General features: G+C 46.1%; 2 protein-coding genes across 5 annotated transcripts in view; one reads left to right on the top strand and one right to left on the bottom strand.

The window, feature by feature from the left end:
* DOCK1 (dedicator of cytokinesis 1) overlaps nt 1-12873 on the bottom strand; it is a 529068-nt gene that overhangs the window by 300623 nt on the left and 215572 nt on the right. The gene's annotated exons all lie outside the window — the stretch shown is intronic.
* The window catches only part of INSYN2A (inhibitory synaptic factor 2A), a 36665-nt gene that overhangs the window by 19639 nt on the left and 4153 nt on the right, over nt 1-12873 (top strand). Inside the window, exon 2 of the mRNA XM_060127088.1 lies at nt 1498-1569. Within this exon, the coding sequence (XP_059983071.1) occupies nt 1498-1569 (72 nt within the window). The remainder of the gene's footprint in view (nt 1-1497; nt 1570-12873) is intronic.

The following is a 12873-nucleotide window of genomic DNA, read 5'->3' as shown; positions in this document are numbered from 1 at the left end:
GTCCGAAATGGGGGACAGAGGTCAACACAAACGCAGCCACAGTGATTCCAACTCTGGCTCGAATATCATGGGCCACAGGCACTGACTGGCGACACTTTAGGACAGAATATTGTCACTTGATTAATAAATGAAATGCACAGAACTCAAAGGTCAGGTCCGAGTTCACCAAAGCTCACTGCAACAACGTGGCATGGATAGGAAAATCCTTCTGTCAGATGTTTATGCAACACCAAATATAATGAGGAAAACAAGTTAATTTCAATTCAAAATCCATGATGCGTGCAAGAAAAGTTTACATAGGGAAGGTGATAAAATATCGACTGTCCATGTTGACACAAAACCTTCTGAGCACTATTATTATGTTGAGTCACTCTCCAAACGTAAATCTGCCCCCAAAGTATGTATAAGCCAATTCAGATGAAGCTTTTCTTCTGCCACTGATTTAACAGATTCTGGTTAGCATGTTTGTCCCTTAGCACAAAGTAATATTCAGAATAAAATACGCCTGCACGTTAAAAATATCAGAGAGGGAAGGCCGGCCAAAGTGGTAGGAAAAACATTATGAAAGCTCCCCAAAACTAGCTTCTTGGGGTGACTGGGCTGAGAAAGATTCAAGAAGATCCTTTCATCAAACCCTTAAGTCTATACAACCTTCCAGAATATACTCCAAAAAATACTCTAAGGTTATTTCTGTTAATGGGAAGAGAATCAGCACCCCTACCTCTCCTCCTAAAAATGTCTAGTCTCATAGGGCTGACAGAACTCACCAGAGAATGTAGCCAGGGACGGTGTCAGAAGGCACTGACAATGCAGCACGACACTCTACCACATAGGTCAGCAAATTTTTTTCTCTAAAGAGCTAGAGAGTGAGTATCCTGGGATTTGCAGACTGAGGGTATTGTAGCTACTAACGTAAAAATGTTCACTATTCTTTATTATCAAAACTTAAAACTTTATTTATGGACACTGAAAATTTAATTTCATTAGTTTTCACGTGTTCCAAATATTACTATTCTTTCAATCTTTTTCAACCATTTATGAATGTAAAATTCACTCTTAGCTTGCTGGCTCAGAGTGGGATTCGCCTGAGGGCCCCAGTCTGCAGACCCCTCCTCTCGCAGGCCGAGGGGTGGTGGGGCAGAAACAAGTCAGAAGATCTGGGGTTCGTTTCCCATCGAAGTTTCTTTTAAACACCATAAAGACCAAGCTGCACTGAAACATCCCAAACTCCCTTTGCTTAGAACAAAATCAGGTTATTTACTTCATCCAGTAGTTTATGTTCGCATCCTAGATTTAATTTAAGTATCAGCTATAGAGGTTGCATTGGTCGTATACAATAAATGCAGAGACAGGAGCAAAATGGGAAACACACTGATCGATTTCTATTACCATAACGAGCAATGGCATTGGGAAAGAATCTGATTGGAGCTGTGTGCTCTAGAGAAGCCAGCAGCCAGCAGCCACCACGTGTAATGCTCTCCTGTTCTTATCTTGTAGGCTTTCATATCGGACTGGGCAAGACACAGCTAATTGTGACACATGCAGGAACAGTGCATGTATTATCTATAGGTATGTCAACGTTCTCCTCTTCCCACTTTGTTATTATGAGTGACAAATGATGTTTACCCACGAATGCAAGAATCATCTGGGATCATGCTGGGGTGATTATATCAGACAAAAAGTAAAGAACCTTTCCTGACCAGAATTCTAGGCTGCTTCTCAATACTCCACCTCACGTACAGAATCACGGGATGAGGGAGAGCTTGAACCCATGGGTCTGGCAAATGTATCTTAGCAGTGTTTCCAAAATCGGTGTAAGTTTGATGGCTTGCTCCCTGAGAATCAACAGCCGTGAACACTGTACTGTGTATTCCGTAACGGCTGTGAAATATAAGACCTTCAGATGGTATAGATCAAAGGCTGCAAACCACACTGTATGTGCTAGGAATACCACAGAAAAACCCAGTGTGCAGTTTATTTCCTGGGGAATCACCAGGGTTGTGGCACTTATGTCCCTTGGGGCATGAGCCCCTGTCTAGAGCCCTATGGCTGGTCTTCCTGTTTTTCAATTTGAAGTGCGTTTAGATTACTCACATTGACAAGAATACAGCAGAAACTTTCAACAAGCAAAAAGCATGTTAGGCTTTTGGCAATAATTTAGGATTTCAAGACATGGTCATGACCTTCAGAGAGGTTACTGTCTTTTTTATTTTTTCTCTTTGGAAATGCAATTTTCGTAAGCAAAAGATGAGAGCAGTAAGAGATGTTATGATTTAGTTCATTTTTTTAAATTAAGCCTGAAGAACAATTTTACTTGATTTGCCAAATTATCAACAACAAGAAAAAGCTGCACAGTTTTATATCTAAAACTGTATAAAGGAACGCCAATCTCAACCAAAAAACACCTTCTAAAGAGATCTTCAAAGTTACCACCCTCCTATCAAGAAGGCAGAGACAGGGAGAGGGTATAAATGTCTTAACAATGGCAAAAAGCTTGAGTCCACACAGTCTTGGGTCCATCCCATCTCCAATCCAGACGGAGCATCCCAGACTGGGCCCCAGGTTCTTTAAAAGTAGAGCTGGGTCACCTGGTGACTGGTGTGGTTGCAGCAGAAGAAACCACAGGGCAGCCACAAGCTCCGGTACCACCGTAGCAAAAGTCCGTCCTGCAGAGGTTCTCGACCCTCCCAGGGCACATCTGGCAAGAACGGAGGGAGGTGCTTTCAGCTGCCACAACTGGAGAGCTGCTACTGCATCTACTAGGTAGAGGCCAGCGATGCTGCTAACATCCTATAATGCCTAGGACAGCCCTCCATGACACAGAGTCAGCCCATCCAAACGGTCAATTGTGCCAAGACTGAGAAAGCCTGCCTTGCAGGAACCATGGCCTGGTTACAATCTACTAAAAGGCACACAAACTGCTAAGGCCTCCTGGCTACCCAGAGGGACCCGGGTCCCCTGCAGCAGCCCTGGCCCAGCAGGCCGAGATGCCCGATTGCTCTCCACTATTAACAAGGAGGTGAAAATCAAGCGCCCAGGCAAGAAACGTCAAGCGCTCCAAATACAGACTTAGAGAAGTTTGGCCGGTGGGAATCTTTTTACGACACCCATATTATGGGAAACAATTCTGAATCAACAGTGAAGGGATGTAAGTGGCATAAAATAAAATGCTTTCAAAGAAAAAAAATGCTTTCGTTAAACCAGTCAATTAGGAAAAGAAATGAAGAACTGAGAGCTCCTGGCATAAGTATCCTCACCATTTAGCTTTTGCTCCTCTGGGAGCTAAAACGCCTCCAGTCTCCAATGCTATACAGAGTCGAAGTGAACCCAGATTTCCAAAGAAGTTGCGAAGAGTGAGCTTGATGATGTAAACCCACTTAACATTTTGTGGGTGACTGAAAGAAGAATTTATTAGGACACTCTCCAATGTAAATTGAAGTAATTTACATAAATTTAGCTCTAAATCCAGAAGTAACTTACATTAAAAAAAAAAAAAAGTGATGTTTAAAGTGATTTAACAGTCTGTGAAGGACAGGAATTAGCCTTGAGTGGTTACTGTTTAGACATGGCTCACCCAGCGATCTGTGTGAATCCCAGTACACAGGCCACTGGCCCATTTATCGTAAGAACTGGGAGTTCCAGCACCGCAAGAATTTGACAAAATTTAGTAAGACTCACTCACCAGGTAGAGGGATTGAGTCATTGCGACCACTCTGCTCATCTCCTGCAAACTGGGGAAATGCGTGTCTCTTCATAGAGACCTTGTCATCAAAGATGTGACTGCAGGGACTGTGCATCTTCAGGAACTGTGTACAGTGGGGGTCTCTACAGCCATGCCACCCTACAGTGAGTAAGCCCCCTCTCTAAGTGCACAGAGCATCCCGGGAGAGGCGGTACTAGAGAAGTGGAATTTTAGATAGCTCTTTCGGGAAAGTGTTTTAAAATCCCCCCATGAGAGTGATAACAACAATAAAAATTTCCCAACACTCCCAACTTCTGCTGCAAAGAGAAGTTACTCAGAAGGCTTACTAGTAACATTTCAGCCAGACTCCCACTGCCCCAAAAAGCAGTCTTCCTGCTATGAATTCAAACAGAGATCTCGATATTACTACCAAGGTGAACAAACATATTCGTTAAACTCTGTTTCCCAGTTTTCCTATCACTTTATATAGGATATAATTTAAAATTATAACTTTAAATTTAACAGTTACTCTTGACACTGGTTTGGTTCTTGACATTAGCAAGAGTTTTCTGAGCACTACAGATGAGAGGAAAGAAAGCTCACTTCTGGTTCACTAACTGGAACACCAGTCAAAAGAGAAATCCTAAACGTAAACATGTTTTTTGAATCTGAATCATATAATTGTCTTACAATGTACGTGATTTTAAGTTATGCCAATCTTTTGAGGCGAGGCCCAGATGTCTTCTGTGCCCGTGGTCACCCCCACTGGACTTCCAAGGTACCTGCCACGAACCACACCCATTTTCCTGAGGTAGAACACCGTCTCGTGACACAACCTGATTTCAGGGTCCTTCTGGGCGCCGATGTGCCCCTCCCTTTGTCACACTCAGTACTTTGTAGCAAGCTCCTCTGTCCAAAACATCTAACCCACAGAAATAATTCTCTCTTGCCTCCAGTGTATCTCATTGGTTTATGTAACACTCAAATAAATCACATCATTTCAATGGTGAGTACAAACGGCATAAACAGATCCAAACCCAGCATTCCCTTGGTGAGCACACAGCTGGAGAAGTGAGGACAGAGGGCCAGGGATCAACAACAGAGGAGCCTGTTTGCCAGGAGCATCCAGCCCCGCGTGGGCGGCAGTTCCATCGTGGGGGGCACAGTGGTGGTGACTAACCCAGCACCTCGGTGAAGGGGGCTTTCATGATCCCATCAGGAAACCAAAGACTGGTACAAGAGAGTGGTGGCTGGCAGCTGTTCATACCTCCAGATAGGTGATTTCCCCTGGGGTTCCCTTCTGCCAAAAAAGAATGGGGAGCGTAGAGCAAGGGAGAATTCGCCCAGATGACTTCTCAGTGTACAGCCAGCCCTGTGATTCAATCCTCGAATGTCAAATGCTTCATGAAGGATAGAGGTTTCTCTGATAGAAAAGCATCCAGAACACAACAGGCCTTGGGCAGAAGAAACCACCTGTCCAGGTGACCCTGTAGCAGTGCCAACGGGCAGCCAGAACATCTCAGAGGTGAGCCAGAGGGAGTGTCCAAATTGCAAAGGCTTTATGATTCAAGTGCATCTCTTTTCACGGAGGACGTTGCAACAAATCCTCCATCAATTCCTGCAAACACACCTCTGTAGAGACGATCCCATCAGAAGGGGATGAGTTCAAGCTCGGAGTCCCTGCAGTTGGTTCTATGCCTGGCTCTGCACCCAGGCTCTCAGGTACCAGGGCCTGCACCCTAGACTTCAGGAATGTTCTAAGAGTCCCTGTACCACCATCTCTGCCACTCTTCTGGGTCTTTCCCAGAGGATGCCCGCAGCACCTCAGAACTGAATAGGTTGAAGGAGTTTCAAAATAAAGACATTTTAAAATGCCAAAGACCTGTGGTTGTCCCAGAGCCTGGGCGAACACGAGGGGCCATCAGAGCTGCCAGTTTCCACATGTTGTCACTTGTCATACCTGTTTGCTGGCAGGCAGAGAGCCCTGGAGGTCAATGAATTTGATCCCGCCCATCTTGCATTTACACACTGCTTTTCACCCAAAACCCAAGTACCCTCTCCGAGCATGTAAGAATCCACCATGTTGCCAGTAACACTGGCCTAGGGACATGCAAACGGGGCCGTGTCCAAGACACGGCTGCCTGTGGTTCTAGCAACGCAAGCCCTTGAATAAACGTGTGCCTTTGCCTTGGGTGGCAGTACATATTTCTCTGTAAAAAAAAATAAGTCCGTCATGGAAAAAAAATACCAAAGGGACAAAAGATCCTGAAGCAATTTCATGGAAAAAGGGCCTCCGGGGCCACAAACGAAAGGTTGTGAAAATCAGCCTGCCTGGGACTGATGCTCAGATAGGGGGCGCCCCAGAGGTCAGGGCTGAGCTGCCATCCTCTGTCTTTGGAGGGGTGTCCATTAGATCTCCAAGTCCTGCATGATTGAAGGAAGGGATCAGGTAGGTCCTTTCTAGCTCTGAAATGCCGTGAGTCAGTGATCTGCAATTATGAGAGGAATGGATCTGAGAACTTCAGAAGAAAGTCTACTTGGAGAGAAAAGTCTGGGCATTCACAGGGCATTTCTCAACCAAATAGCGTCCATTCCCGTACTGGCAAATCGATTTACAAAGAGCCGAAACAACCATCCTTGGGCAATGGATTGCCCGGCTTCCTAGACACCGATACCCAAGCACCAAAAGTGGTATCTTCCATCAGTGGGAATCTGGAGGTGGTTGACATGACTACAGTTTTTGTTTCCTAAAATGACATTCTTTCCATTTTGATCTGGACCAATTGTGAAATTCTAATTTAAGACCATCTCAGCATGAAACAAGATAACAAGGGATACAAGTTTTAGTTTTCTGTAGTAAAACTTTTCTGGCTATCATCCATATTTCCTGTCAAAATAGGCTATAATTATTTCAGAAAATATTCGACGGATAAAGTACTAATATGATCTTGGCTTATCAGCAGTTGAAATCCTTTGTATCCACCCCGTCTCAGTAGGTCTCTTGTCAGACTGATCTGATGAGTCACGCTAACTGATGATTCATCCTTTGTTCAGATTTTGTTTCAAAAAGGAACAATGCAACATACCATTTCCCTGCTTTACTGAAGTGGTTAATTCGTAAAATAATACCACAACAAAATGGCTTGAATTCAAATTTGTGCATTTTTATGAGGAGAGCCTGTGCTAACCTCAGTTCAAAGGCTTTGGGGAATGAAAGCGAGCTTTGAAAGATAATGATAATGATGATTCAGACTAATTAAGTAGAATCTTTACCAGAATTTAAATCTTCCTGTAAAGTATTAGAATTCCTACCATTAGTTCCAAGTCCTATACCACCTGTCCCCTTCAGGAGGACACTGCCCGCACCTGCGTCCTTTCTGTATCATCATGGCCACCCACAGTCAGCCTCAAGTGACACTAATAATTATGCAGTGAATCCGTGAGTGGACTTGGCCCCCGAAGGGAAGAGAAACACTGCCCGTCTGCCTATCACTTTGTTTTCAACACCCCAGAGGGAGGGAGTTTGCAGGATGCCCTGTTGTCTACGTTGTATTTCCATCTTTTGATATGATCCATGGATGGTCAAGTATAGATGAAATTTCAAACAACTGTTCTGATAAAGTACCCGGGTCCCTTCCATTTGGTGCTTCTGTGTATTTCCTCAGCAAGCATTTTTCATGGAACTCCTAGAAGATGAGGGGCATGATGGCCCCACACACCGGGAGGCGGGAGGAACTGGTGATCTGGCTGAAGACAACCCCGTAGAACCCCTACCGTAAGACCTTGTAACAACAGAGCGACAACAACAGGGAACCTTCTGCACCGGAGGTGTGGGGGCCACAGACACAGTGAAGAAAGGCAGAGGACAGGGAGATGAAGGCGACCAGGGTGTTCCACCCGGGGACAGCTGACGCAGAGGACAGAGGACCATCTTGGAGGGGTAGCATATTGGGGAGGGTTTAGATGTGTTCTGTAGAACACCTCTCCCACCCCCCAGGCTAGAGGGTTGGAAACAACCGGAAGGATTAGGGGGAGAAGGAGCCCGAGGATTTCCAAGGATGAAAGGGGATGCCTTGCTGCTGACACTTAAGCATGTAGCCTTACAGCAGCTGGGGAACCTTCCAGTGCATCGAAGTCTTTAACTGTTTATCAAGGAAGCTCCCAAATTCTGCAAGGTCCTTTCCAAAATGATTGGAGGGTTTCAGGAAAGACGAGAAATATACCCTAATATTATGAGATGGAAAAGGAATTCACAGAAGTAATGGTTTGCATTTTCTCAAATCATCAATAGAAATTCATTGCATCACCAATAAGAACACAAAGCAGAAGGCTGCAAAGATTCCAGACAAAAATGTGCATGGAAATGCCACTGATTCCAGAGTATCGCAAAAAAGGAGCTGCAATCAGGACAGCCACCAGAACTGGACGCCTCGAAACTAATGCAGTCTTATTGTTAAGAGAGGTAAATTGCATTTGTATGCAGAACCGGGGCCAGGTCTAGCCTGTCCAGAGCCCACTTGGAGTGAAATCTTTGCTGCCTTTGTCATTTAGTGATTATCTCTAAGTGAAAGTGGCCTTTGCAAGCCTGCTTTCGATCACCACCACTTGTGCATATTAAGTTCTTTACCAACATGAACTGATGTGGAGGAAATTAGCTTTTGTCTAATACTTAGTGCTCTGTTCCTAGTATTTATAGTGACTGAGGGGGCGGGAGGAAGAGGACAGAAAGGATTTCCTTGGATAATACTTTAGGCGATGTCATTCGGATGTAAGGAAATATGTTTTAATAAAGTAAACTAAACGTTAGAAAAAAAACAAAAAAGAATGACTTAACAGACCTCAAAATTCTCCTTGAGGGGCTTCCCTGGTGGCGCAGTGGTTGAGAATCTGCCTGCTAATGCAAGGGACACGGGTTCGAGCCCCGGTCTGGGAAGATCCCACATGCCGCGGAGCAACTAGGCCCGTGAGCCACAACTACTGAGCCTGTGCTCCGCAACAAGGGAGGCCGCCATAGTGAGAGGCCCGCGCACCGCGATGAAGAGTGGTCCCCGCCTGCCACAACTAGAGAAAGCCCTCGCACGGAAACGAAGACCCAACACAGCAAAAATAAATTAATTAATAAACTCCTACCCCCAACATCTTAAAAAAAAAAATTCCCCAAACCAACAACCCAAGTTTTGTCTATTCCATTAGAATTATAAAAATATATTCTTTTTCCCCAATATGTAAGGGTCAGGTTTTAGTCATCTTCACTGACCTTTTACTAACCTTTAGTATCAAAAATTCTATGTGCAACTGATTACAGCTGTAAAAGTGAAAACTGATTACTCATTTCAACATATTCCTTGTAAAGCAATTAGTTAAAAATTATTCAGCAGAGAAAGGTTAATTATACTGATAGCCCTTCTCTTAAGACCCTCAAAAGTCAAAATTAATGAGGTAGTCACCTATGTCCAAAACAGTGTGAAGGAGTGACATTGTCAGTGTCACGAGCAAATCAGTGTAATTCACTTTTAGACAACCATGTCGATTTTTCTACGAGCTAGATACAGCATCCAGTCCTCACCTGAGTGCCCTAAGTTAGCATGTAAAATTCCTTGGGGACTCAATGACAAAAGAAACCACCTAGGGTTTGCTGCTGTCACTCAGCTGACTCTTCTGCCCCATCAGCCGCCTTGAAGGCACTGATCCCACAGACAACACATCCCTGGAGGTGTGGTAGGGAACCCGGGGGTTTAGACAGGTCACCAGTGACACCATAAGACATGCACAAGAAGCTAATGGTTTTCTGGCCTACGCACTGAGAACTGTCACTGCTCCATATTCTCTCTCTCTCTGCTCACGTCAGAAGAGGGGAAGCTCCTGAGAGCGTCAGCAACTCAGCGTTCTGGGCTGGTGGCTCAGAGGGGCCGGGCTGCTCTGCACTTTAGCTCAAGCACTGTGACCGCAAGTCATTCCTCTCTGGGCAACAGATTGTCCGTCCTCAAGATGAGAACAGAAGACAAGGTCATGGCCAAGATCTCAGCCGACCCGACTCAGGTCACCTGGCTGGGTGTTCCAGCCCTGGCACCTGAAGGACCCACTACAATTTTGGAGAGTCCTGTGTTTTCTCCTTTTAACTGCAGTTACAATGCACTTCCTGCTCAAAGATTAAAAAAAATAATTGTGTGCTCTTTGTTGAGGCCAGGGACAGCAGTGAATTGGCAGTCCACATTTAATAATTATCCATCCCTTCTAAATATAATGTCTGATCTTGATGGCTTGCTAGAAGTGTGACATCAGATACGCTTAATACACACGTGACACTGTTAGTGATCTGGTCCCTTTCTTACTCGAGAAATGATTACGGTTGGAGGTTATAAACAGCGCTTGAGTCTTTCTGCCTCGACCTCTCTGTGGCGCAAAATTATAGGAGGCTCAAACGCAGTTCCCTGACCCCTGTGCATCTGGCCAGCCCTCAAATTTGGGCACTCAGATGAAGCGCGGGTGCTAGACCACTCTGCATTCCAGTGGAGTCACAGATGAGAAAGATCCCGAGGATGGAGCTTCAGGCAAGCATAAAAGGAAGGACTGTCCTCCTGCGTGGTCAGGCTACGTACCACGATGTATTCAGAAAGGTCACTGTCTATAACTTTGGATACTTTGGAATATACTTTATAGCTAGGATAACTGGCTAATGTTTTGCTTTTTATAACCATAACCATAATTTCCTTGCCATAGGCCATCACGAAAAGGGAACAGATCTTATAGTTCAGGTATTAGTATTATTGAATACCCATCTATTTCTAGTATTTTAAATCTTACAGTGACTCTGTAAACTTTGATTAGTCACCTACTGTGTGAAAAAGTGGCGGAAGAAGGATTCAGAGTTATGATGAATCATTTCTATGTTCAAATTATTAATACCGGAAACTACTGGAACAAGCTCCATACATATACACAACAGGTATATAACATATGGACATATTTTCTGTACATATGTTCATTTTGATGAGTAAGTTATAACTAGAAAACAGAGGCAGCTTTCTGCTGAGACTGGAAGTGAGGGGATTCGGGTTCAGTTCATCAGTTTATTTCAATTCAGTAAACAGAGAGGTCACGTGCTGAGTCTGTCACTGTATTAAAGGCATCACAGATGCAGTTGAATTCAACATGGTCTATCCCTCGATGCGTTTCACAGAACTGAGAAAAAGTAGCTATGATCCAACATGAGCCAGAAGTGCTCTGATAAAAATGTGCAGAGACCCTGAGCAGTGTGGACCAGAGGAGTTTGGACGGGACGGAGGGGCGGGCACATGTGGTTAGTCTAGAAAATCCATGGAAGGAGGAGGCAACAAGTGCCCTCGGTTTAAAGGATGAGCGGAAGTTTGTCAAGGAGTTTCAGGTTTTCCTAAGGTGACTCTGGTACTTGGAAAACGCGTTAGGGCAAGAGAGAGACGGACAGAGAAGCACTGAACGGCTGTTTCAGTGGCCAAACTGAAAACTGCCTAAGTTCTTTGGGGGCAGAGGAAGGCGCTGGAGATTGCAGAGGGTGGCTGCACGGTACCCAGCTGATGGAAGCGGGGGGAAGGGCGAGTCCAGCTAGACGCCAAGGTGCCCGGCATCGCAGCTGAGTTTGGGAAGACCGAGCAGCAGGCTGGGGAAACGCTCTGATTCTGGACACGCCAGATGGATGGGGCCCCTCAGCAGTCACACGGAGATGCGTCCAGGGAAGTATGATGGCCATTTTGGGTCCTGGTTCTCCCACTGCCTAAAGGCACAGCCGGGACCACATATGTAAACTGAGGCTGAGGAGTAAATAAAAAGAGATGTGCCTGGTTCACCAGGCTTGCAAGGGAGACAACCCAGCCTGTTACTTGGAGCCTGACTTTCAGCTTCTTCTGAACAACACTGTGTGATCCAAGGCGCTGACGTGAAGCCAGCCGGACATAAAGCACTGCATTTTGAGGACACTGTGAGAGCCATCACACGCCCCAGCGAGCTGGCTGCCCCGAGTTTGCCTGAGTTTCCGTGTGGGCGTGGTGGCTCCATGGGGCCCCCTGGCGGTGGGCGTGTGCATCTCCACTGTCCTTTCACAGCCCGGGAAGCTCAGGTCCCTGAAGGTGGGATGATGTATCCATGGTGGCAGAGCGTGGGTCAGTCAGAGCCACACCGAGCACCGGGGACTCTGCGATCTGATTCAAAGAAAATTAAAAACGGAGGCCTCCGCTCTGCAGTCCACTGAGCCCCGCCAACACTGTCAAGGTTGGAGAAATCAGAGATTTCGGGTTTTCTTCCAGTCCAGGAAACACACAATGCCTGGGAGCCGAACTCACCTGCTTTTAACTCTTCACGGCTACACCCAGGGGACTGGAGAAAGGAATGTTCTAAATCCATTTCCCCTTCAATGAACTCAAGGAGCTGGCGACAGCTTGCTAAGGAAACTGTGGCAGGGCCCGGGTATTTATAGGAGCAGCAGACAAGCAGAGCATCCGCTGGAGATGCTGGGACCACGCTCTTCTGCAAAACTGCATGAAGTCGTGGGGAGAAGTGTTACTACAAGGCCCAGCAGAGACGCCGGGAAGCAAATAAAGCTGGTGCCAGCTGACAGAGCAGCCTGAGCTTCAGCGCAGGTTTTTATTGCTTTGGAAACGCAGAGTAATAATTCTGTAAGCCAAGTCCCTACACATAAAACTTCTATTTTCAAGAGAAAAAGCCTAACCAAAAAATGCAGTCTGCAGCCCGTGGCTTTAATCCTTCATCACCGCGAGCCACACAGATGTGGCCAGTGGCTTTCGGTGGCACGCCTGGCAGCACGGCTTCAGTTACCACGGAGCTCTCAACGCAAGCATTTTGTTGGATGGACGCAGGCAGGGGAAGGAGAGAGATAAAACGTAAACAATGATAGCTCCCGGGGATTTATATCTTGTAAACAGCCCAGCAGTCCTGGGGCCGTTCTGGATCACCCGGCACAGTCTGCAGTCTGCGCTGTACCTCAGGCACTAAAGGAGAGAACAGCCAGCTTAGCGGAGGCTGGCCTGGCTCCAGTCCCTTCACACTCAGGCTCGGACTCTCCAGAGTCAGGACTTTTTCCAGGCTGCTTCTCCTCGGAGGTGCAAGTGTTCCGCATGATGTGTGTGTCCCCTCGACGGTGCGCTACAAACGCCAGATCTGGCCTGCAGGAGGCGGACGGTACCACCAGCAGCCTCCAG

Source organism: Lagenorhynchus albirostris, chromosome 16, assembly GCF_949774975.1.
Source record: "Lagenorhynchus albirostris chromosome 16, mLagAlb1.1, whole genome shotgun sequence".
NCBI classification, from domain to species: Eukaryota; Metazoa; Chordata; class Mammalia; order Artiodactyla; family Delphinidae; genus Lagenorhynchus; species Lagenorhynchus albirostris.
This window is presented reverse-complemented; position numbering and strand designations above follow the sequence as displayed.